Source organism: Rutilus rutilus, assembly GCF_951802725.1.
Source record: "Rutilus rutilus genome assembly, chromosome: 6".
Lineage (NCBI taxonomy): Eukaryota > Metazoa > Chordata > Actinopteri > Cypriniformes > Leuciscidae > Rutilus > Rutilus rutilus.
The window spans coordinates 30848268-30876120 of NC_140214.1; the positions used below are offsets into that span (position 1 = coordinate 30848268).

The following is a 27853-nucleotide window of genomic DNA, read 5'->3' on the forward strand; positions in this document are numbered from 1 at the left end:
ATGTATGTATGTATGTATGTATGTATGTATATTTATGTATGTATGTATGTATGTATGTATCTATCTATGTATGTATCTATCTATGTATGTGTCTATCTATCTATGTATGTATGTATGTATGTATGTCTGTCTCTATCTATCTATCTATCTATCTATCTATCTATCTATCTATCTATCTATCTATCTATCTATCTATCTATCTATGCCATCCATGTGACAGTGTCAAAGTGTAACCTACTGTAATGTATTTGGTTTAATCTGTCATATTACATTTTTGACATTTTACTCAAGTGGTTATGAATTAAACTATTATAGACAATATTACATGAAGTACACGTAGCCTACTGGATAAAACATGTTGAGTAATAAAGTGTTGAGAAAAGCTGAAAGACTGTGCTGAATGATGGCTGTTGTGCTGGTGACTGCTGTCTGTTCCCCAGAAGGCTTGCGAGGTGCAGCCTGTCACACAAAATTCAAGATTTTTTTTGGCATGCTTTCACTCATAAATTCTCTCACTGACTGTTCCGGCACCTCCAGGAAAAGGCAGAAATAGAGAGAATAAGGATATGCTCACAGGGGAATCTATGCCTGAATCTGGGTCCCAATTAAACCGTGACAGCCAGCAGACAGGAAGTACACTAATTAAAGGATCGGTAAAGCCAGCCATCACTTAACATTTACTTTGGTAATATACAGGAATGTGCCATTTATGAGCTTGTATCATGTAAAAACCCTAGTGACGGAAATGAGCTTTTCAATAAAGAGGTGATACTTTCCCCCTTAAACTGATTTCCAGGGCATCATCTTTTGTGTCAGATTGAATCAAGTTTTGACAATTGCAATCATAAGACACTTTTACCAATCAAATAAAATAAGTATTAACAAAATCCATCTTTGCATTGCAGTGGTGACAGATGTTGAATCTTAAGTGGCATTTAGCCTGTATTTATCAGACAGTTTATGTGCCATGAATGCATTTACATTGCAATTACAATTGAATTAATAATGATATGAGACTTATTTTTTTAATATTAAATTTTAAATATAGAAATATGAAATTATTTGAAAAATTGTTTAAATTGAAACTAAAATCGATTCAAGTCATTGTCACTGAATCATTCCTTAAAACCTGCTGATTCTTTTGAGGAAGGAGCAAGTGACTGACTGCATCCTAAATTGCATATTTCCCTACTATATAGTAGGCGAAAAACTCAAAAAGTTGGATGACCTAATACTTTCGGTGAGATTTTGAAGTGTGCATACGATGGACGCTTTACTATCCCATGAGGCCACGGGAGAGGATTTATGAATGGCAGTGAAGCGACACAACTGATGCTGGTAGTTCACATGATATTGACAACATGGCGAATGCAGTACGTCCAGTTTAATTCATACTACACACATTCATAGTATATAGAACATACTTTTTTAGCGACCGTGAAGTAATTACTATTCAAAATAAGTACCTACTCCTACCTAAAAGAGATTTCGGACGCAGCCTCTGTCTTTATGAATGGGTCATTGAATAATTCACTCAACTGATTCATTCACAATGGCTGATTTATTCGGGAACAAAGCAAGAGAATGTCTTAATGATTCAATGACCTTGACCCATTCATAATTTAACCAATTCATTCAAAAACGCATATTCATTCAGTAATAAAACACTAGTGTGTTGTTTATAGATGCACAACAGTTCTGTTGTAGCTTTGTTTTGAACTATTTTTGTTGACCAAAAATTGACCATATTATGTTTAAAAAGTAATCCACTTCATATTAACGTATTGTTTATTGTATACAGTCATTGGCATTTTTGTCTCAAATCTTAAAAAATGTGCAAAATTTCCCCCCAGAACCTGCAATTTTATCATTTTATTAAAATTAAGGATTTTAGCTTATAGCTTAAGGATCTATTTCTACTTCACCGGACTGGACTGAAAAAGTACTATTGAAATTCAAATTGGTAGTGTAACCTAATGTAATTGTAACATGTAGCTCTATGTCTGTTTAGTTTCATGGTGTTTTGGTTCTGTTTTCCCTGTTCCCATTTTGCCTGTGTTCCTGATCATTATTAGTCTCCCTGGCAGTTAATCAGTTCCTGCACCTGTCCTTTTTTACTTTGATTACTCCCTTTGTATTTAAGCCCTCAGTTTCCTTTGTTTTAGTGTCCGGTATTGTCTTTGCTTTATGCGGTTGTTCATAAGTTTGCTCATGCAAGCCATATTATACATTAAAGGTATAGCGGAGGATTTTTTACTTCCGGGTGGATCACCTATACTATTGGTCCTCCTAATTGTCAATCATTCTGGTGAATCAATCAAACTTATTCAAAAAGTGGAGAGGGCGGGTCTTATCTAAAATTCGGGAAAGATCCTCCACTATACCTTTAAATATCCACTTATTGCCGGGTGATTGTGACGTCACACATCATTTTCACATGGAAACGAGCCTGGCTAGGACACAGTGTGACATTTTGTCTGCAAGTGCGATCGGCAGATGAGGCAAAATTACCGGCCACTGCGCAAAAATACCTGCATGCCATTACATGCCGTACCTGCAAAAGGAAATCAACAGATAATGTGACATTGTGAACAGAAGGTTCACTTCTGAGATAAGCATCTGGAAAAATCTGTTTTCCAGCAGCAACAAGAGCATACCTCACAGATCTCTGTCTATGAGGACAATTGATGTGAAATAAGGAAGGCTGTAAAGAGATGGAGAGAGAGACGAAAGCATATCTGATTCTTTGGTGCTCATTAAATTTTACTGCTCATGTCGACAGACTGAACTCGGGGATCGCTTCATTCGCTGCCTAGAAAACGCACTGTTTGACATTTGCAGGCGGTGACTTCTGCAATTTTCAAATCCGGACTAGCAATCTTGTGTTTATGTAAAACTTAAAGATTAATTTACTTAGACTCGGTGACTAGTAAGGGGCAGCTGAGTTTTTATTTAGCCATAATAGCTAACATACTATATTTTAAGCCCACTGTCTTACAGGAAATAGAAAAAAAAAATTGAGAGAGATAGCTAAATAGCCATAATGAAACGGGAAGGAATAGGCTGTAATTTAGAGATGAACGTGCATTGAGACATGCAATTGAGAACTGTCATGTGATTTCCTTTTAGCAAAGCTGACATTAGCTCCTTTTTGACAGGTTTATAGACATTAATATACGACTGTCACTGCCCGAGTCTCATCTCTTGATGTTGTAAAGTGGTTCCTGTCAAAAACACAGGAAATAGAGAGTTTCAAGCATACGTTTGAGATCTGACGTGTGTTACACAGACAAGTCACTCACGCAGATGCGAATCAACAGGGTGTGAAATATTAGATCTCAACCCATTCTCCCATCGCAGGTTGACAAAATTGTCCCAATGTTTTGTCAGGGGCAGAGATCTTTCTGTGATCTCTCCCCATTTAAGCAACCCCTTGTGAAAATAAGAGCATTTGATTGTATTGAATGTGCACTTGTAGTGTACTTAATATCTTATAAAAGCTTTTTTAAGTATATTACATTTTTTTTTAAATTCAATTCAATTTATCATAAATGCTTGTCAGTATTCGGCAGTACACTAACTATATTTCAAAGATAATATTATGAAATATAAAGATGTACAGTACTTACATCCTACTTAACTAATTCATATAAATTTAAATAGTTTATTTAATTGAAAATAACATGCAATAAAGTATCCGAAACATTACATCCAGTTTGCACTTTTCACTTGCAAGTTCTCTTTTTAAAAGTATGCTAAAGTGCACTTCTCTTTCACAATTTTATTTTTTTCATACTGAGTCTTTTTTAAAGCTAAAGAAGACTCCAGCAGGGTAAACACAGTAATGACAGTCCTATCTACGCAACTGTATTATCCACTTGCGCAATTACCCACTCGACTGTGAGAATCTAGTCCATTAGGTATTTGCTGATTCTGACATGTTACATTGGGTCCTCAGTGATGCCTTATTTTTGAACACACTGCAGACTATAGGGGCGCTGTGACAAGCCCCTGAACGTGCTTGGAGAAAAGCTAACTTGTTAACTAATGCTTCAGAGTTATTCATGCTGCAGGCTCTAGTCGTGACAAAATTGGCTTTGGAAGTTAATAAATCTGGACTAGATGGCTTACAGTGATTTTCTACAACAGTGCATCTCATCTAGGAGATGCGTCCTATTTATACTTACAGTACACTATGTAGCCACGTAAACATTTATATATTTTCAGAAGAATGTTTCTAACTCACATTAGAAAGGTTGCTAGGCCCTTGCTAGGGTGTTCTGGGTAGGGTGGTGGCTAGGATGTTGCTAGAATGTTCTAAATAAGGCATTGCTAAGGCATTGTTAGGGTGTTATGGGTGGTTGCTAGGGCTTTGATAGGTTATTATGAATAGGCTAATAGCCTATATGTGGTTGGTAGAGCATCAAGGGTGATCGCTAGAGTATTGTTAGGGTGTTCTTGTTGTTGCTAGGGTGTTTTGGGTGTTTTTTTATGGCTTACTATGGTGTTATGAGAAGGATGTTATACATTATGTGGTTGCTAGATTGTTATGAGTAAGATGTTATAGGTGGTCGGTAGAGTGTTATAGGTGGTTGGTTGAGTGTTGCTAGGGTGTTCTTGTTGTTGCTAGGGTGTTATGAGTGGTTACTATGACATCAATAGGGTGTTATGAGAAGGATGTTATACATTAGGTGGATGCTAGATTGTTATGAGTAAGGTGTTATAGGTGGTTGGTAGAGTGTTGCTAGGGTGTTCATGTTGTTGCTAGAGTGTGTTGTGTGGTTGCTCTGGCATTACTAGGGTGTTATGAGAAGGATGTTATACATTAGGTGGTGCTAGATTGTTATGAGTAAGGTGTTATAGGTGGTTGGTAGAGTGTTGCTAGGGTGTTCTTGTTGTTGCTATGGTGTTATGAGTGGTTACTATGACATTAATAGGGTGTTATGAGAAGGATGTTATACATTAGGTGGATGCTAGATTGTTATGAGTAAGGTGTTATAGGTGGTTGGTAGAGTGTTGCTAGGGTGTTCTTGTTGTTGCTAAGGTGTTATGAGTGGTTACTATGACATTAATAGGGTGTTATGAGAAGGATGTTATACATTAGGTGGATGCTAGATTGTTATGAGTAATGTGTTATAGGTGGTCGCTAGAGTGTTGCTAGGGTGTTCTTGTTGTTGCTAGGGTGTGTTGTGTGGTTGCTATGGCATTAATAGGGTGTTATGAGAAGGATGTTATACATTATGTGGTTGCTAGATTGTCATGAGTAAGGTGTTATAGGTGGTCGGTAGAGTGTTATGGGTGGTTGCTAGAGTATTACTAGGGTGTTCTTGTTGTTGCTAGGGTGTTATTGGTGGTTGCTATGGCATTAATAGGGTGCTATGAGAAGGATGTTATACATTAGGTGGTTGCTAGATTGTCATGAGTAAGGTGTAATAGGTGGTCGCTAGAGTGTTGCTAGGGTGTTCTTGTTGTTGCTAGGGTGTGTTGTGTGGTTGCTCTGGCATTTCTAGGGTGTTATGAGAAGGATGTTATACATTAGGTGGTTGGCTAGATTGTTATGAGTAAGGTGTTGGTAGAGTGTTGCTCGGGTGCTCTTGTTGTTGCTAGGGTGTGTTGTGTGGTTGTTCTGGCATTTACTAGGGTATTATGAGAAGGATGTTATACTTTAGGTGGTTGCTAGATTGTTATGAGTTAGGTGAGTAAGGTTTTTAAGTGTTCAGGGTGGTCACAAGAGTATTGCTAGGGTGTTCTTGTTGTTGCTAGGGTCTTATGAGAAGGATGTTATACATTGGGTGGATTCTATGGAATTGCAATGGTGTTGGTCAGATGGCTTCAACTCTGGGGACCCACAGTCCCTGTGTCCAAGGGACCCACAGTCACGCAGAGTTCAGTTCCAACCCTGATCAAACAAACCTGAAGCAGTTAATCAAGCTCATCAGGATCACTTGAAAATAGGTTGGAAATAAACTTTGCAGGACAGTGGGTCTCCAGGAGCAATGTAGAAAATGAGTAGAAATGAGAGGGTGTTTTCAGTACATTCTCTATGAGAGCTGAGTGGCATATCTTACACAGGTGATTGTGGGATCGCCAGTGAAGCAGAGTGACAAGTCAAAAATGTATCAAAATTCATGCAAATGAGAGGCAAAAACATAGGTTTCAGCCAGTCGCTATGGTGAAGGCAGTGAGGTTTGTCATAAACATTTCACGTCATTGCATAGCAGATTACAATGTTAAATTCAGATCTCAAGATTATAACTCTATAAATGCATTTCTTCAATGTTAGTGGATCCACAAGGTAATAGTCTTGCTCTATCAAGCACCACAAGTAAAATGCACTCACCTGGTCCTCAAAAGAAAGCGCTTGTCCCACATCTCGAGGGAAGCCGTCTATAACTATGCCGCTGGCCTCTGAGATCTTCATGATCTTCTGCTTGATCTCAGTTATGGTAGTTTCCTAATGGGAATGAATAAACGTACTCAGGTAAAAATAATACACTCCAACCACACAGAAAAAAGCTGTAGCAACATTGCAATTTTTACAGACTGAAACTAAATTGGCAGTAATAAACCTCATTTCTGTAGCAATTTTGTCCTCATAGATCAAGTACCTGCTTTGTAATTCTGGGCTATTTTAAACAGCACAGTGAATCAGTTTGTATGAAAGATGGTGGCATGACTTCTTAGATGAGTTGGTCTTCAAAGGCAGTCATTATATAATTCACAAAAGTATTTTAGAACATTCCCTGAATTTCTATAAGCATCTTTCTGAAAGGGTTAAATTAATAAATAATACACATCATCTTGGTCCCATTCTGTGTGATTTCTAGTGTAATGGAGTGCAGCGATATTTTCAGATCATTTTAATGTCCCTAAGCGCTGGAGGGAGAATATATTCAAGCGTATCAAATCGAATGATGGCATTATTTACGACTGAGATCTAGCGTCACCAGATTGTTCTAAAAATAAGTCTTACATCAGTCATCATTTTGTTGCTCAGTATGGAAAGTAATTTGCATGACCAAATGCTAGTTTTTTTGTGCAATTTTCTGTCTCTATATGAAGCGATCCAGGCACGGTTCAAAGCAGAGGATATTTTTAGAATGCAAGACGACCGCCAACCACATGATATCATTATGACATCAAATCCATCCAGAAATACAGCCAGTTATCCTAATTTGCAAATCTGTTTGTGGTTTTGATAGAGTTGATGATAAAATGCATAAAAGTTCTGTTCGGTCTGCTGTGCATCTGAATCAGTAATGGACATTAGAGTACACAATATGTGTCTGTATGGCATCAAAGCCATACATGGTGGTGTGGTGTGGCGCAATGGATAAGACACATGCCTTTGGTGTGAGAGACCCGGGTTCGAATCCACTGTGAGACACCAATGTGTCCCTGAGCAAGACACTTAACCCTAGTTGCTCCAGAGGCGTGCGACCTCTGACAAATATAGCAATTGTAAGTCGCTTTGGATAAAAGCGTCAGCTAAATGAATAAATGTAAATGTAAATGTAATCAAAGGTAAACAAACTGTATATTTGCTGCTTTGATTCACCATCTACACATAGTAAAATTGCTCTGAATTGCCGAAATCATCCATATAAGCTTACCCATACCGAAGTGAAAGTTCCCTGCATGGGTGTCTTATTCAACAGTATAGTGCAATAAACTCTCAAAATCCCCCCAAAAATCATGGAAAACGATTAATCTAAATATGTATTTAAAAGTATAGTTTTCGTGAAGTATAATAATCTAAAGTTTTCACCTTGGACTTAATTCAAATTAAACTCTCCTTTTTTGCTGCTGAACCTCTGAGATTTCAATTATTGCCTGTGAAATGAAAAAGAGATCTTCACAATTTACTCACAGCTGCATCTTAACAATGGTTTTTCCTTTTATATATATATATGATATATATATGATAGGATTTAACTGCTTCATCCTTTGGAAAGCTTTAGTACATTGTGCATTCATTGTGACAAATTCACAAAACAATAAATGCTGAAATGTGTCATACAAACTGTTAAGTATACGTGTAATCTCCCTCGTGACTTTGGGATCGTTCAGAAGGACATGCAGAGTGGCAAGTTTAGTGATCTTTCCTATATTTTAATCTTATCATTTGTTTTTCTGGTATTCAGAAATAATCCCAGCAAACACAGAACATTCCCCTAATGTTACAGCGTATTATTCCCGTATGAATTATTATTATTATTTTTTTATTTTTTTTAAACATTCTCTTTAGGGTCTATTTTTGCAACCATAAACTTGCAGGAAAGTTTTGTGTGACAAACTAAGAACTGAAACATTGTCTAAGTAATATGTTTTTGTTTTATTTATTTAACCTTAATGTTAGGAGAACGCTCTCCAAACCTAAAGGGAACATTCAATTTATTAAAACCAATTTCCTGGCAAGGAAGGAATGCTATCTGATACATTGCGTTTCTCTACTTTAGAAAAATTCAGAAAGAGATGCTTACAGAAGTTAGAAAGTAAGAAAAGGGAAGTAAATAATTGCCCGAAGAGATGTGAGAGAAGATTTGCAACAGTGAATTTCTTTTCCACACTGTGAGAGCAGAATAAAAAGAAAAAAGCCAAGAACCCGCGACACGCCGCTTGGTAAGACGAAAGGGTCTGATATCAATACCACATGCATTATAATATTTTACTGACGAATAAAAATAGCATGTCACAGTCTGTCAAAAAAATTATCATTCATAGCGCAACCTCTGATAGCATCATCAACATGATTCCTGCGTATTGCTTTACTGAGACTAGACTGGCCAAGTTGCTGACAAAAAGATGTTTAGAACTAATTGTTTTCATAGCTTAGTTTCAATACATTTTTGCACTAGTAAAGAAGTTTGGAGATTTGAAAGAAAGCTTTATCATGATACAAACCTAACAGTAAATCTGATTTGCGATGTTCCCGCTTATACGTTCCCTTTTACAGTCTGGGAAAAGTCTCCTTTGCTTCCCTAATCCAGGATGGCATTAGTGGAAAGTGGCTTTATTTCTCCGGCTGGGTCAAGAAGCTCGACTCAACCTGTGTCTCAGTACAAAGGTGCATTTAATGCAGCTAAGGATTAAATGACATGGGTTGGTCATTTTATCCCCAAGTCAATAATCTTTGCAGATAGACTGCCCCCTCTGAAAACGTACAAAGCATTTCTGGAGTTCCTCAGGGAATCAACACCCAGTAGGAGGTATTCTGTTTCTCTTTCAAAAGCCTCCTCGCTAAAATATGGTGCCCTCATTTCCAGCGCCACACACTTCTGTGCTCAGTTCTCAAATGGAACTTGATGCAGGAAAGGGTGTGTGGGTACATTGCTATAGGGAGGGAATTTAGGAAAGACTGCTATTGTCAGGTCTGGTAACATAAACAGAATGATGAAATGCAGTAAGCTCTTTAAAAACAGTCACTTTATTCATAAAGAGTCCGAAAATAGCTATTTTGGAGTCGTGTTAAAAAGTCTACACGCCACTTTAAACATTCTGGGCGTGATGTTATATCCAAACCACTCTTAATTTTGATTCTACTGTACAGGTATCAGTGTAAACGAGGCCTAAGTTACTTTGTTCATTCTAATGCCTGATCTGTGCCCAGTGATTTCTGATATTAATGTAGGCTAGTCAGATGTTCTTTGTATATGTGTCAGTAAATCAAATCAGTGACTAAGCGGTCAACTTCACACTGTTTCTCTTATCTGTTATTTAAACTGTGAATAAATTATATTTAGAAAGCGATGAAAAAAACGTTCCCTTTACTGGAGCTGTCAATCAAATGAATTAAAGCAAAAATATGATTAAAATGGTGAAAACAATATACATTTTTCCTTATACAGATATGTATTTTAACCTAAAATGTTGATGTTAAAAAGTCATGAATCATGGACATATCACCTAACTATTTTGTTAATAGGGAATTTCAATGGGAATTTCCATTCAGCACTATTATGATTTTTTATTATTATTAAAAATGTATATTTTAAATGTATATTTTAAAAATGATTATGCAACTTTACATTGGACATTTTAACTAAATATTATGGATAATTACAATATTGTGTATGTGGTTATAGGAATTTTGTCTAAGCACATACAGCATGTACAACAGCATACAGTGGTATGTCTAAGTGAGAAAAGAATTGATGCAATTTGAAAGAAGTAGTCAGTGGAAAGATGTGCACCCTCTCAAAACATATTCAATTACCGGTATTTGTACCTTTTTTACCTTTACATACTGTCTTTATGTACAGTACATACCTGTGGTGCCAGTTCCCCATTGGTGATGATCCTGGCAATCAGACTCCATTTTCTGTTGCTGGTGGCGTTGTGGATCATCTTCTTTCTGAGAAGCTCGCCCACTGAGACATATTCAAAGCCATAGCGCTCGGCAATCTTCAGACACTGTGTACCTTTACCGCTGCCTGGGCCACCTGTTTGAGAAGACAGCAGAGAGACATTTGAACCTGTACTGACTCACTCGCATATATGCAATGTAGGTATTTGAAAGATACTTTCATATTTGGTAAAGTAATATTCAGACAAACAACACAATTTCATACTGCTTTTAAAAAAACATTTCATTAAAGAAGTTAATGTTAAGTAACTTAAATATTAGTGGTTTTAACCAGTGTTTTGAACAAATCGGTTGAGTGAATTATTCAACGACACTCATACAGACAGTTAATTGTTTTAATCCTGAATGAATTATTGCTTTTTAACAAATCTGTTAGACCTATCATTCATAAAGACAGTCACTTATCACCACCCTTTGGCGTAACAATCTAACCTGCAAAAAGAATCACTGAAAAATATATGTACCACCTATTTCACTCATATTCTCTTTACAGTGAGTATGCAGTTCGTATGCGGGTATGTATGCATTGTGGAAGCAGGATGCTTTACCCGGGGCAGAAAGTCATATGTCGACGGTAGTAGATGATGTAATTACTACACTGTCATGTCAATCCATGTTCGGTTTGACCACGAGTTATCACTTCAATTCAGCGCGTGCAGCACAGGAAAATTTGACCCGGTAAGGTAACGTTCTCTGGTATCCTGCAATGCACGTGCCGCGCCACATCCGTGTGCTAATGAATGAATGTTCTAACCCAGGGGTGTCCAATCCTGCTCTTGGAGCGCCACTGTCCTGCAGAGTTCATGCTGCATTCACGCCATGTCGTAATTACCGTAGTATCAAGATGACAACGCATGACGTTATATTTGGAGCTGTTCACATCCTCGTACTGGAAATTATGAATTTCCATGACACCACTATCAACGCCTAAATTTAGGAAAAGTAGGAGCTCTCAAACAATTCCCATCTTACAAGCTGTAATTAAGAGCTCTACAAGGACGTGAACACATTTTACAAGTTGAAATCACGTAATTGCTGTAATTATGACATGGCGTCAACGCACCTTTAGCTCCAACCCCAATTAAATACACCTGAACCAGCTAATCAATGTCTTACTAGACATAGGAACTTTCAGTCAGGTGTGTTGAGACAAGCTTAAAAGGATGGTTCGGAGTAACATCAAAATAGGGTCCTTCGCACCATGACCTCGAGCCAAACACCCCCCCAGAAGCCTTTTTTCCCTTGGTCGAACATTATTAAAGTTAGAGCTTATTTAGAGAAATCAGCCGAATGGCTTAGTGCAGGCGCTAATGGATCCTATCTCGTAAATTACCCCACTAATAATGCCCAGACTGGTACCAAACTTCTACAGTAGTACAAATAGGTTCTGTACTCATAAAACGAGGCATTGGAAAGTTTGTAAGTACATCAGGAGTTTATTTAAATAGCACTTGCCTGACGGCTCATGCTACTGCTAACCCGCACGTCGACGTCACTTCAGTGATTAGGGAAAAGCACGTAAAAGTCCTGGCAGAAAGCGATGCATAAGGATGTAGTGTAACGACAAATTATTATTTTTTCCGAAGGGTTAACAAATTAGTGTTAACTAATAATTGTTGCAAACTGGTACTACCAACAAAATATTAGTGCATTCCTGGAACTGGCCGTTGTTATACTACATCCTTATGCATCGCTTTCTGTAGAATTTTATTGCTTAAAACTCATCTTTGATCACCAAAATTACATATTTAAATGAGGTGTCCTCAATTTTTTTGAGGAAAAACCTAAAAAAAAAATGTTTATTTTCACCTCCGCTCACTCACACCAGCTCAGAGATCCACTCGTTGATGATCACACGATTGATTGGTTACAAGGTAGTTTGTGACGTCAGAAACACCAGCGATTCCAAAACACGTTTTTGAGACTGTCTTTGGTTCACTGCAGTTTTAAAGAGAAAATGCTTTTGTATGTTTTGAGCAATGGTGTCAACTTATGAATTTGCACATGGTTTGTCTTAAAGCTTATTAAAAAAACAACACATAGACATATAAACAACATTAAATCTTGATTTTCACCACAGGGGGACTTTAAATTGCATCCAGGTTATTAGCAACACAGCGCATGAGTGTGTATCCCGCCTTTGATCTCGGATGTGTCTGATCCACTACGAGAAGAGAGAACTTTCATTCTTGCCAGCACTTTTTTTCAATCCTCCCTTCACAGCAGCCGCCTACTCTCGCCTAAATTTCAGGTGGCACATGATCTCAAATGAGCCTATTGTGTAGGCAATCAGCACTGTGATTGACATGACGAATGCAATCTTAAGAATCGGCTGCGGGACGGAGTGTGCAACTGAACTGGTTTGGATTTTTTTTTTTAAATCACACATCTGTAAGTTCCAATCCAGACAGGTGGAGTGCACAAAACAATGAAATCAGCAAATTATAGGACTAGAATTAAGTGTGAGATAATACAAAATATTAATAAACATCCCATATTAAACTATTTTACCAACAACAATGTGGATTATGGACTGAATGCCTAAAAAAAAACAGTATTAAAACCCAGACCATTTTAATAAATGAAATAGAAAGCCGATCGGTGACAAGAAACGATTCCTATAGCTAATATCTCAGTAAGATAATGCTGGAGGTGGGTGGTCACTCGACTGATGGAACATGCGCATTCATTTGCTTGCGGGTTACGCTCAGGCACAGATAACGTTTTCACTCACAAATGACATCAGTTAACTTAGACACATGCATATGCTGTTCAGGGAAGTCTGATAAGGCAGGAGGGAAATGTCCAACTATCAGATATCTGTTAGCATCCGTACCACTCAGCGGCCTTGTTTACAGCAGGTATCCATCTCAAATGCATCCCTACTGACCTCACATAATTGGATTTTGACAAGGGGAGGGTCTCTGATTTCATGATCCCATCATTCACCACGTCAGCACAGTAAATCAGTCAGCAAACTGCTGTTCTCAAATAAAGCCTCAGTTAGTCCATTTTAGTCCAGTGGTTCCCTGTGTAAATAAACTAGGGATGTGCTATTAAACTTCTGACCAATTGAAACAGTTTTGGATTCATTTTCACTCTGTTCTGTTCCTGTTCTGCCAGCCTTAGTTCTCCATTAAATTTTTCTTTGTTCTCGTTTTCCCGCCACTGATTAGTTTCACTGGTTATTCATTATATGATTAAATAGATAAATTACATCTGTTTGCATTCAGTTCATTATCTTGCGTATTTAACCCCTTCAGTTCTTTCTGTTCATTGTCCGGTGTTTGTGTTTTGAGCACAGTGTTACGTCGCTACTCTGTTTGGAATACTGCCTTTTTTTTTTTTAGGGATGCACCGATATGAACATTTTGGCCTATATCGTTAACCGATAATCCTATATATTTGAAAGCCGATAACCGATAAATTGGCAGATACATTGAAATCCAAATTTTTTTTTAATTTTTGAGAGTCTGATTACAAAAACAAAAGCCTCACCATTAAAATCCATGTCCCAAGCACACACTTATGATGTTCGCATTATAATTTTATGTAGCCTACATGACAGACTTGCGCTGCACATGTTGCTCTTAACTGTATTTTACTTTTTAGAAGTGATTCCAATCATTTTTAAGCAATTCAAAACTATCACAGTGCGCATCTGAAGTGTCTAAGTGGAAGGAAATAATTAATCAATTATCGGCTTTAATATATCGGCCAAATTTTCTTATCGGGCCGATAACATTAAAAAGGATATCGGCTGATACTGATATGGTGGCCGATATGTCGTGCATCCCTACTTTTTTTTTAAAGTTATTTTATTTGCATGCTAACCTTCTCCCTAATCTTCTTCGTGGACCTAACAGTGACACCAATACAAAATAAGCTGATAATTATTTTATAGGCAATATTCAAATATTATTTTGTTCAAATTAATAAAAAAAACATTTTAACCATTTAGGCATCACAACATAATGTACAGTATGAAAAATGGATTTTCATTTAGAGTTTTCTAAATTTATTTAAATGTATCTTCATCTAACTTTATTTATAGTAACTTTAAGCGAACAGTAGATGATGGCAAAGGTAATATAAATGCAGAAATAGACTAGGTGATAAATATGCATAATTAAATATTCTATATAAGCCGATATTAGAAATTCAATAGACAATTTATTTATTTATTCATTTTTATAATTAATTAATTTTTTTTTTTTAAGTCAAAAACTCTTGTTTGAATGAATAATAGACATTATTACACTGACTACTGTTCAAAAGGTTAGATTCATCATTCAAATAATTCATAGGCTAAGTCTCTTATGCTCACCAAGGCTGCATTTATTTGGTCATTTTAAATCATTTAAGCTGATTTAGTGCTCAAGAAACAGTTCTTATTATTATCAATGCTGAAAACAGTTGTGTCACTTAATAGTTTTTTGAAGTATTCCTGAATGAAATTGAATTCCTTGATTTGAACTAAAAATCTTTTTGTAACATAAAAAAATATTATTTTATTTCAAAGAAACCCAACATTTTAGTGTGTTTTCATAGAAATCCCGACAGGAATTTCATGTGCACATACACAGACACCATGCCTTGTTTCTCTCCATTGGCTTGTTATCAGTGATGAAGTACAGCCAGTCTTTGGTCTTACCTATAATAAGGATGACTTTGGGTCTGGGTCTAGATGGGTCAAACACCTCATATTCCTCTATGAGCTCCGCTGTCTCAGACAAGTCTGAGTCACTCTCTATGGAAAACTGGTTGATGGGTGGGAGGCGCTCGTACCTCCGATAGGGGAAGTTGGGGCTGTCCGGGAGAACTGCGTGGAAGAATGCAAATAGTTAGTCATGAGAGCTTCTGAAGTCCTCAGCAATGCAATGCAAAAGGTTCATAGGAAAGCCCACTGAAAGTCTATCATTGGAAGAATAGGTTTTGTTTAGCGAACATGTTTTACTGTAGAGGTACTTTGCATTCATTTGCCTTTTTTCATTGCCCCGAGGTGGGTAGAACAATGTTGTCCAGCACAAAGACAGGAAAACCCCTACCGGTTTTTGCCATGCTCTAACAGCATCCAAATAATGAATAACAAGCCTGCTGTGCAAGACCCAACAGCACAGCAGTTTGTGGCCAGTTCTAGTTTGCATGAATTTCAGCATCGCCTACAATTTGGAGTTGCGTCGGCTGATGACAACACCTCCTACTCACCGTTCCGGAAAAAAGATCGGCGTGACTGCCCACCATTGAGAGGCGGTAACGACTTCTTCTCCTGCCCGACGAACGTGTCCCACCGAACTTTGTCAGTCCCACCGATCTCCTTCACCTTCTTAAGGCAGGTCTCTAGATAGTCCAGAGGGTCATCTGGTCGGTAGTACATCAGACCCGTCAGCAGACTCTGGGAAATCAGTGACAGATCAGGGAGTCATATTGTGTTTATCCATAATTACCATTGTAAATACCGGTAGCATACTAAGGGATACTGCAGCCTATTTGATATTATAATAAAAAATTAAAAAAATATTAAAAAACATATTAAGATACACACACACACACACACACACACACACACACACATATATATATATGTATGTATGCATGTATGTACATACGTACGTATGTGTATACACACACAGACAAACACGCACAATATATATATATAAACGTATTTTTTGTTTCTTAATATTTATTTTTATTATAATATCAAAATATAATATATAAACATATATATATACATATATATATGTGTGTGTGTGTGTACGTACGTACGTACATACATAAATGTATGTAATGAGTACAGTCAGTTGCAGTGTTTCACCTTTTCAAATGACTTTAACAACATATTGTTTATTCTTTTAGAACTATAATGCATGACAGTTTTATGACCCCCATTAGCAACTACGGAACATTTAAACAAACTAATAAAAAAATTATTTGTTACACCACATGACCATTTAAAATAAACTAGAGAATGCAAAAAAAAAAGTGATTAAAATGTTGAAAAAGAAATTGTAAAGAGTGACAGCTCCTTAAATATACACCTTCCTATATGCATTTGATATATGCTAAATATACCCTTATGCAAATCATCATCATCATCATTCGCATCATATGGCCAGGATATTGTAAACAAACTCTCTAAGCACATAAATAAGCACTAATCGTATTATCCTACTGTTTTCATAACTATAGTAAAATAATAATTGGTCACTGTAAAATTATTAACAGTTACAAAATAAGCCTGTTATTTTCTATAAGACTTGACTTTGATAATGTGTGCACGCCTACCGTAATAAACAACGACACGATCGGCAGCTTTGTGCGTAAAAACGCAAACACAGTAGGGCGTAAATAATCCTCTCTAACTGATATAGTCTATAACCTAATCTAATGCAACACTCAGTCAGCCTTCACATACATTTAAATCAACCATATACCTTTTAATTATAAATAATCAACTTTATAATGACCCTTTTAATAATGAATCAACAATATAGGCATACGCTTTTGCAGTGAGACATCCCGATGCTAGTAACTTCTTCGTGTTATTATTTTTAATTTGTAACGGCTATGATGTGGAAACATCTTTAGGGTTCACCTCAACAAAAGTTGAAACACAAATGCTCACCTCAAACAGCTGAGGTATCTCTCTACTGGAGAGGTATTCCTTCGCGTCGTTGGTGTTCATGTCTGTTTCGGGAGAACTATCGATGCTGTTGAGTTGAGTGTAGAATGTAGAATGTTGCAGGTTCACGAATCCGTGATGTCGTTGCGATCTTAAAGCATTCTCCAAGTGCCGACTAAACTAGGTGGACAAAGACAGCTTCGCTCTCAGTAAATCTTTGTGCATGTTACATGCTTGATCTAACCTCTTCTCTTAGTGTCTCACTTCAGTGTTTGAATCCGCCGACACAACGCGATACACCTGCGCGCCGCTGGAGAGAGAGACTCGTGTTCGGCCAGCTGATGCGCGCGTCCTGGCGACTGATGCGCGTCTCACAGCAGAAACTGGAGCATGTTAGCCAGAGAAAAAAGAAAACACACACTTAAAAAGTTTCGGTAGGCCTATTTACATTATTTAAACCATAAATGTAGTTTGAATACATCTTGAATTGTGTGGGCACACAATGTTTACAAAACGTTTTCAAGCATATGCCTATATATTTTTAATATGTTGCATTAATTAATAATTAAGTTTGATCATTCATATTTTACATAATATATGTTGTGTACAATATTTTAACATTTTTCCAATCCACAATGTCATATTATCTATTTCAATAAAATATAAATTTTATTTTTTTATTTAAAAACGTTATGTATGTGTGTCGTGTGTGTGTGTGTGTGTGTGTGTGTGTGTGTGTGTACATTCATCATCGTCATGAGGGGGATGTTCTTATTTTATATGATATCATTTCCTGATTGATGGTATTATTTTCACATTACAGCAATATTTTGTGCGTGTTTGTTAGACCTGCTTTAATTTGGCTTTAATATAGATAATTTCTGCTTATATATATATATATATATATATATATATATATATATATATATATTATAATCTTTGACAGAATAATTTCTTAATGAATAACCTCATAGGTAATATAAGATAAATAATTGTCCTGAATTCAATGGCATGCACAATTATGTCATATCAACAAAACATGTCCTCTGCAGGGGTCAACAATGAATTTAATGATTCTCATGTTGGTGTGTTTCATATTTCATCAATGGGACTACATTATATTACACTCTGACATAATTTTCACAGTAAATGTCACACAGGCACCAAATGTTCCATGATGGATTTTGACATTTTTAGCCTCCATCTGTCCTAAAATCTCACTTAATCCATCGTCAGTGTTCATTTCTAGGTCAGTGTTTATTATGATAAACAGGTCCTATAAATATAGTATTGTGTAAATTGTGTAAGGTGGAATTCTCAAGAATCCATCATGTGAGATGAGATGACATGTTTAATCTGCTGTATAATCCTTGTTGCAATGCTCTTAAAAAGCAGTTAGCTAATTGTGAAAAAAAAAAAAAAAATTAAATGAAAAATGAGTATGATAAACATTTTTCAATGCCCCATTTTTGCTTGATGCTTGCACACTATATACGGTTGATAATATGTATGCTATTTACATTAAACAATTCCAGGGATGTTGCTTAAATGTATGGGACATGGGACAAAAGCATGGGCAAAAGTCCTATGTGTGGGTCTCTTATAGGCCAAATAACTATGATCCAACCACAGATATTTGCTATGCAGAAGAATATTTTACAAATATATATTTGCTATTTTTATGATAACTGCACAGTGACATGGTGAACAAGCCAAACCTAGGTTAAGTAAGAGCTGTTACTATATCATTTTTACATGACTGGAATGCTGTGTTGACCAATTAGCATGCACCATTATCTGCTTTTAAGTAATGGTTTATCACTGAATACTATATATGCATTAATATTCAGAATATTTATTATTTCTATCGTCATTAATAAAACGTAATGCATAATCATATATTCATATGCGTCTGCTTCTAAATATATGAGCAGAGGAATGACTTTTATTTCGGGAAAATGGGACTTTTAATCAAACCGGAAGTGAAGCGCTTCCTGGTTGCCGTTACAAATCTAGCCTGTCACCAAACCGGTGACGAACTAAAATGGATTATTACAATTTAATAACAATATGTGCATGTATTCAATTGCTTGTTTTCATACCATATGTATACAGTAATCATGTTGAGGTAAGTGTCTTTATTAGTAGGCGTTGTAATGCATTGAACTGGCAGTGAAGCTTTCAGCAGTAATGTTCTCAGCTCAGCATTAAGGTGTCTCTTTTAACAGTCTTATTGCCGATTTGTTACACACACACACACACACACACACACACGCACACACACACACACACACACACACACACACACACACACACACACACACACACACACACACACACACACTGAGTTCAGTTGATATGAGAGCGTGCTTATGATGCCCAAGTCAGTACTGTCTAGGTAGGTAACAGTTAACGTTAGCTCTCTAGGTTTTGAAACACAGCCTGTGAGTTACATTATGATGACCAGTTTGTTGTAAACAGCACATCTCTGTGGGCATTTGGATTTGTTTAATCAGTCAACTAGCCTATTTATGTCATTATTGTGGCTCACAGTTTTCTGTTAAGATGACAACAACAACACACAGACTTGTCTGTATTTCTTTGTCATCTTAGGTGCACTTTTGTAAAGCATTTTGAATGAACAAATGTAAAATATCATGTATGTTGTTCAGAAAAAGTTGTCAAACATAATTCATTCCAATATATTGAGTTGTAATTCTCTCTACAAGACAAAATATCTTGTCATCTTCAAATGTAATCTTTCAGTTCTTTCTTACATTACATTTGACGTGTTCATATACCCATCCACATCCACACAACAAGTGCATCAATTTCACACACAAAAAAAATGGCCACAATATAAAATATATTCACAATCTAAATGTCAAACAATATAAAACAAATTATAAAATTTTACTGTAGATTCAGTGGGCTTATTTTAAACCTAACACATCTTTTTGTGACATGCTTAGGCCTAATAAATGGGCTTCTCTGGTGAAAAAGAAGTGCACTTCTTTATTATTCTGTATCGAATATGCATGTGTATTGTACTTCAAATCTTTAAAGCATATTGTTAAAAACTGTTCTTGCAGATAATATAATATCAATGAACTATAAGACCACTTGGATGACACTTTCACGACTGTTTCTTAACACTCTTAACTACAACTTTTAAAAAGTGTAACATTTCAAGAAAAATGTTTACTTCACGCACAGACAGTAGATTTTAAATCATCACGTTTAAATAATGTTTTTTTTGCTTTTTATTTTGATGTGTACTAAAATAATAATGAACATGTAAAGTTCTAGGTTACAACTTTAAATGTAGAGTATTATTTGATTCGATAATACACTTTAACCATATTTCAAAGACAATAGAACTAATAATGAAATTACATATTAAGATTAAGCCATACTTAAGTGGGTCAAATAAAGCACTCAAACTAATTGCATTTATTATAAATTTATTCTATAATACAGTTTCATTTAATTGTAAATAACATGCATTTAATTGTCTGAAAACATTGCACTCAGTTTGCACTTTTGCAGTTTTAAAGTATATTATTTCCATAATAAGCACTCTTAAAAAAGAAAACAGAAAAAGTATGCTTAAAAGACTACTTCTTTTGACAAGGATTGTGTCATCTTTAAAATCTATGCCACTTTTTATTTTTTTATTAATATATAAAGCAATGAGTATTATGCTAGCTTTAGTTTTAACTAGGTTTAAAGCTTCTCCAGCTAAAAACCTGTATATGATGTTTTACGTCACATGACCTTCTGATACAGCCAGCATTCAAAGTCAAGGCAATTTTTGCTTATAGCATTTTGCGACCATATTACTTCCATAATATCAGTGCCTTTCATAAGCTTTCATACAGTGGCTAAAAAGGACACAGTCTCTACTTATGGCCTTAATTTGCTTTCCTTTTCTCCTTGTATTTGCCTGAAAGAGAAAATGTTCACATTTCACAGATTGAATTTAATCAATAATAATAATAATGCAAGCTAATAGTCTGCATTAAGGAGACACAGTACATACGTGTACAAACATACAAATACAAATAAAAGTGAATTGAAATCAAATATTTCAAATGTAGCCTACTTAATGTCTTAGAGTCTTGCTCATCTGTACACCATTAATTGTGTAATAATTTTATTTTCTGATTGTTGTTTAGACAAAAGCTGGACAGTTTTTCAGCAGTGGCCACACCAACAACTGGGCAGTCCTCGTAAGTTTGACTTTTGAGAATTTAGAATGATTCTTAATGAATAAATTCATAAATACAACAATAGCCTGCCCTAGCCTATTCAAAGGCCTCATGACTTTTCCATTTGTTCGTGATTTACTGTATACGGAAAGTTAAACACTTTTAAAAATATTTTTTTTAATTAAAAATTTCTACCTGATAAAATATTTTAGAACTTGGCTAGTAAAGTAGGTTATTCATAAAATGTGTAAACATGTAAACAATTGTATTAATTTACATTTAATTTTTTTTATTTTAAAATCAGGCTCCTCATATATCCAGGTTTTTCAAGACAGTGGGAACCCTAGCTCTTCTAAGAAAAAAAAGGGGAATTAAAATTGTTAGTCATAAATTGTGTAGTTAATTATTGTTAACTTAAACTAATCAAATTTGTTTTTAATGTAATTAAAATAAAGCTGAAAATAAATTAAATATACATTTAACTAATTTAAATAAGTTTAACTTGAAGTTTAAAGTACTAAGATTACTAAAACATACATTGAAGTTATATACAGTATATTTATGAAAACTGGTATATTACATTATTGGTTAATGCTGTTTAACCATTGTTTTAGGCTGCTCTTATAGGTTTTGTGAAATCTTGGTCATAGTTAACACAGGAATTTACTGCCAGTTAGCATTAATGTAATAAAGGGTATGAATAAATAAGAGCACATAATAGGGAAGACAAAAAAAGGGTAATTTACAGGTATAACAGATTATTTGACATTGTATTTATTTAGAGTTACAACTTCACAACATGCTTTCGTAATTGCTGCTTCGTCTTCTAATCATGCTTATATGTCTAGGTCTGCACATCTAGATTCTGGTTTAATTATCGGCATGTGGCGAACACGCTGTCAGTATACAGGAGCGTAAAGAGACTGGGCATTCCAGACAGGTAAACTTCAGGTCATTTACTTCAATTAGGCTGTAAAGCGTCTTATCTGGACACAATTAAAAAAAAAACGTAAAATGGCCTAGTTGGACCAATCCATTGTGTATCAACTATTTTTCCCTCCTGGCATCCTCATTATAGTGACACATTATTTAAATTGACCTTTACCTACTGTTTTCCATTGCTTAATTTGTGCTGTCCAGAGATAGCTGCATGTTCGCCCTTTTGTCACATTGAGGCAGTGATATTTGTGTCTCTAGCCGCTGTAAAAGTCTTCCTGTCCGCTCTGATTAGATGTGTTTGCTCTGCTTTCCCAGTCACATTGTGCTGATGCTAGCCGATGATATGGCCTGTAACTATAGAAACCCCAAACCAGCCACTGTGTTCAGCCATAAGAACATGGAGCTCAATGTGTATGGAGACGATGTGGAGGTGGATTACCGCGGATATGAGGTGAAGCTGCTCTTGCTTTAATATTGGATTTTGAAAGCTTGTCTTCAAAAGTTCTGCTAGTTGTTTTAGCACATAAAAATGTTTAATGAGAATAGTTCTAAACAAAGTCAAAGTAGAATCAACCATTGCACATTTCTGAGAAACACACAAGTGTTTTTGAGTGAATCAGTTGAGTGAATGATTCACTTATTGATATTGACTTGTCGCCGGTCCGCCATAACAATATATGATCTGCACTGTCACTGTAAAATCCATATCGCTTGCCTTTTGTGACAGTTATTTCTTAGTTTAAAGGCATTTCTATTTGTTTTGCAGGTCACAGTAGAGAACTTCCTGCGAGTCCTGACAGGCCGTCTCCCCACCAGCACCCCTCGATCCAAACGTCTTCTATCAGACGACCGCAGCAACATTCTTATCTATCTCACAGGTCAGATCGGTAACAGAGTCATTGCTGGCTGCTTTTTTATATTCCTTCTTTTTCCTGAATCTGTGACCCTCCTTTTTCACAGGTCATGGTGGAAACGGCTTCCTGAAGTTCCAGGACTCTGAGGAAATCAGCAACATGGAGCTGGCTGATGCATTTGAGCAGATGTGGCAAAAGAGGAGGTAATTATACAGTGGAAATGCAGTAACTCTCATATATTTGGCATGATTTCATCATTATATACTCTGTTTTTACCACACACAATTTCATTGACGTGGTCAGACATGGTGTTGGCTCGTGGTGAAAGATCTTGGCTGATAATTTAATGGTTATAGGTTTGAATCCCACCATGGATCCATGATATCACTGTTATGCCCATAATTGAGCCACTAGGTTGTTCCAGGGACACTGCCACTACAATGAGTGTTTGAAAAAACTATTTGGATAAAATGTGCATAGAAACTAAATTGGTAAGACAAATTAACAAATTAGAACCACCAACACCAATACGCTAAAATACTACAGTTAGTTCCAGTCTTTGAATTTGATTAGCCGAGTGTACGTGTACATTCTAGGACATCCTCAGAACTCAGTCATATGGCAAAATGGCATCAGACAAAATGCATCGGACGAAACGGACTCAGACAAAATGGCATCAGACAAAATGCATCGGACAAAACGGACTCAGACAAAATGGCATCAGACAAAATGCATCGGACGAAACGGACTCAGACAAAATGCATCGGCCAAAACGGACTCAGACAAAATGCCTCGGACGAAACAGACTCAGACAAAATGGCATCAGACAAAATGCATCGGACGAAACGGACTCAGACAAAATGGTATCAGACAAAATGTATCGGACGAAACGGACTCAGACAAAATGGCATCAGACAAAATGCATCGGACGAAACTGACTCAGACAAAATGCATCGGACGAAACAGACTCAGACAAAATGGCATCAGACAAAATGCATCGGACGAAACGGACTTAGACAAAATGGCATTAGACAAAATGCATCGGACGAAACGGACTCAGACAAAATGGCATTAGACAAAATGCATCGGACGAAACGAACTTAGACAAAATGGCATCAGACATAAAGACATCGGACGAAACGGACTCAGACCTCAGTCATATGATGAAAAGGCATCATGCCTCAGACTAAAAGGCTTCAGCCATTGGATGAAACGGCATCTCGCCTCAGACTGAAAGACCTCAGGTCTCTGGAAAAACAACGTCAGTGTCAGGTTTCGTACAATTAGGCATCAGACGAAACAGCCTCAGACATAAATGTATCGGACGAAACAGCTTCTGACAAAATGGCATCAGACGAAACGGACTCAGACAAAATGCATCGGACGAAACGGAGTCAGACAAAATGGCATCAGACAAAATGTATCGGACGAAACGGACTCAGACAAAATGGTATCAGACAAAATGTATCGGACGAAACGGACTCAGACAAAATGGCATCAGACAAAATGCATCGGACGAAACTGACTCAGACAAAATGCATCGGACGAAACAGACTCAGACAAAATGGCATCAGACAAAATGCATCAGACGAAACGGACTCAGACAAAATGCATCGGCCAAAACTGACTCAGACAAAATGCATCGGACGAAACAGACTCAGACAAAATGGCATCAGACAAAATGCATCAGACGAAACGGACTTAGACAAAATGGCATTAGACAAAATGCATCGGACGAAACGGACTCAGACAAAATGGCATTAGACAAAATGCATCGGACGAAACGAACTTAGACAAAATGGCATTAGACAAAATGCATCGGACGAAACGGACTCAGACAAAATGGCATTAGACAAAATGCATCGGACGAAACGAACTTAGACAAAATGGCATCAGACATAAAGACATCGGACGAAATGGACTCAGACCTCAGTCATATGATGAAAAGGCATCATGCCTCAGACTAAAAGGCTTCAGCCATTGGATGAAACGGCATCTCGCCTCAGACTGAAAGACCTCAGGTCTCTGGAAAAACAACGTCAGTGTCAGGTTTCGTACAATTAGGCATCAGACGAAACAGCCTCAGACATAAATGTATCGGACGAAACAGCTTCTGACAAAATGGCATCAGACAAAATGCATCAGACGAAACGGACTCAGACAAAATGCATCGGACGAAACGGAGTCAGACAAAATGGCATCAGACAAAATGCATCGGACGAAACGGACTCTGACAAAATGGCATCAGACAAAATGCATCGGATTAAACGAACTTAGACAAAATGGCATCATACATAAAGGCATCAGGAAAAACGGGCTAAGCAACATAAAAGGACACGTGAAGCAAAGTGCAGTTTAAACATTTATTATAAGGCTAATTAACGAATGCACAAACCCACATATCTCATTCAACATCTCTCAACAGATGAAAATAACACTTAAACTATACTGAAATCAAAATACACTTAACAGAGACTAACAGATAGATCAACAAAACATCAATTAGAACACAATTTGTCTTCAACGGCTGGCCGGGATTCACCGCTGCGTGCCTCATTCTGTTTCACACTCCTCTTATATACTCAGCAGGAGTCATTAGAGCAACGGGGCACAGGTGCGCAGGTGCGGAGCCTAACACTCAGAAGAGAAAGAAACTAACCAGAGCACAGAAACAGATAAATGTGTGTATTATGATTATCCTCCTTACCTAATATTAAATTATACTAATATTTAATTCCATATAGACCCAGCTATAGATTGAGACACACTGAATATCCCTCCTTCACTGTGCCAAACATCTTCAAAGAGACTGGTAGACGTGCCTTTAAATTTAAAGCCCCTTCAGACTGGAATAGCCTGCCTGGGTCTCTAAGATCTGTCACTTCCTTGTGTTCCTTCAAAATATCGCTCTTTACTTACTTGCAAGCAAACTGTTGCTGTAAATGTTTTCCTCATGTGTGACTGGACTTTTGTTTTATATACCTAAATATGCAGGATACTTTTTGTATGGGTGTAGGTGTGCGTATGTATATTATGTGTGTAGATATGTATGTATATACATATGTGTGCGTAAGGGATAAATGTTGTCATGCCTCTTAATACTGCAATATGTTTTATACATGGATTTGTTTTCAATAAGGAGTCGATAGGCCGGGTGGGGCGGGCGATGCGGGATGAGGGGGAGCTTTAGTGAGTGTGAATGTATATGTGCTGTATTAGCTTTGTCTCGAGGACCCCCTCGAAAACGAGATGCTTCATCTCAAGGGGTTATCCTCCTAACAATAAATAAATAAATAAATTTCAAGTAGATATGCACACTCATAAGGTATGAGTTTATTAAATGCAAACACAACAATCATAAGGTTTAGGCTGTAACACTCAGTCAAAATGGCATCAGACAAAGGCATCGGGCAAAACGGGCTCAGACAAAATGGATTGGACGAAACGGACTTAGACAAAAAGGCATCAGACGTAAAGGCATCTGTTAAAACGGACTCAGGTGGAAGCAAGTGTGAAAGTTTTGAATTGCCCCGCCTCAATGTGACGTCACATGCTTGTGGTTCTCAGCAGTGTGGCCGGCGTCTGGATGTTCACTAACAGTATGTTGCTGCAAAGGTATTTCCAACATTATATCTAAGCGAAGAACAAAAATGAACTTTTCAGTGAATATATCGGGGCCTTGAGTCCGTTTCGCCCGATGCCTTTTTGTCTGAGGCCATTTCGTGCGATGCCTAATTGTACGAGACTTGACTCCTGACGTTGTTTTTCCTGAGATCTGGGGCCTCATGTACAAAAGACTTGCGTTGAATTCATACTAAAACATTGCGTACGGACAAAGCTGTAAATGTGCGTACGCACAAAAAAAAACAGATGTATGAATCTCTGCGTACGAAGGATCCCACGCATATTCTCTTTGTACATCCCAATTAACGTAAAATTGAGCGCACATGCACGAGCACAACGCCCCACCCAGTCTCCTCCCTTAATTAAATCAATTTAAATATGGTAATGAGTCCACTTTGGCAAAAGAAAGCAGTAAGAAAATGGCTAAAGCAAGCGGCAAGAAACGAAACTTCACAGAAAGTGAATTGGAGGTGCTACTATCAGAGGTAGAAACGAGAAAAAATATTTTATTTGGAACTTTGTCCTCCGGAATTAATAACAAAAGGAAAAAATATGACTGGGAAATCTGAAATGGCTGATAAGCCAGTCATCATCCTGGCCCAGAAAATCATTGTGGTCCCTAAAAACTCGTTCTCTTCGGATTCTGCCATTAGCATTGTCCTCTAATAAGGCCAAAGCTGCCATAGACTAAGGGTTGTATCAATTTGCATATGCTTTTATATGTTCTTACTTAATTGCATAATTGGTAGAATATTCCCATAAGGCTCATTTGACAATATATGTCAATTATTTTATAAATTGCAAGTTAATAGCAATTCTTCCCACAGTTGGTGGTGCGATTAGACTTGTAGAACAATTCGTTGTGTAATGTTTGCAACTTCACTTCATTGCCTGTAAGAGTCGCCAACGGACAAAAACAATGAGAAATGTACGTACGCCAGACATGAAATTGGCGTGGAGGAACGCACATTCTCGCGTTAATTTCACTGTTAGTACATCCGACCGTGAGCGTGAAAGCTGGCGTACGCAAAGTTTTTGTGCGTACGCAAGATTGATACATGAGGCCCCTGAAGCCTTTCAGTCTGAGGCATGATGCCTTTTCGTCATATGACTGAGGTCTGAGGATGTCCTAGAATGTACACCATACGAGCGGCATTTGAGGAGTGCTGATGTAACAGTCCAACACTGTTTCTATCACTCTGCTTGTCTACGCGTGTGCATTCCTGACGTGATGTCT

The 27853-nt window shown here is 37.0% G+C and overlaps 2 protein-coding genes across 2 annotated transcripts in view; one reads left to right on the forward strand and one right to left on the reverse strand.

Annotated features, from left to right (window-relative positions):
• Positions 1–17383, reverse strand: part of ak5 (adenylate kinase 5) — a 188305-nt gene extending 170922 nt beyond the window's left edge. Inside the window, exons 1-5 of the mRNA XM_084412352.1 lie at positions 16992–17383; positions 15575–15761; positions 15021–15188; positions 10270–10442; positions 6341–6454 (exon numbers count right to left, since the gene is read on the reverse strand). Of these exons, the coding sequence (XP_084268478.1) occupies positions 6341–6454; positions 10270–10442; positions 15021–15188; positions 15575–15761; positions 16992–17051 (702 nt within the window). The 5' untranslated portion in view covers positions 17052–17383. The remainder of the gene's footprint in view (positions 1–6340; positions 6455–10269; positions 10443–15020; positions 15189–15574; positions 15762–16991) is intronic.
• A 1557-nt stretch (positions 17384–18940) lies between these two features.
• pigk (phosphatidylinositol glycan anchor biosynthesis, class K) overlaps positions 18941–27853 on the forward strand; it is a 55053-nt gene continuing 46140 nt past the window's right edge. Inside the window, exons 1-6 of the mRNA XM_084411841.1 lie at positions 18941–19116; positions 21167–21220; positions 22048–22139; positions 22454–22589; positions 22905–23016; positions 23099–23195. Coding sequence (XP_084267967.1) covers positions 19033–19116; positions 21167–21220; positions 22048–22139; positions 22454–22589; positions 22905–23016; positions 23099–23195 — 575 coding nt within the window. The 5' untranslated portion in view covers positions 18941–19032. The remainder of the gene's footprint in view (positions 19117–21166; positions 21221–22047; positions 22140–22453; positions 22590–22904; positions 23017–23098; positions 23196–27853) is intronic.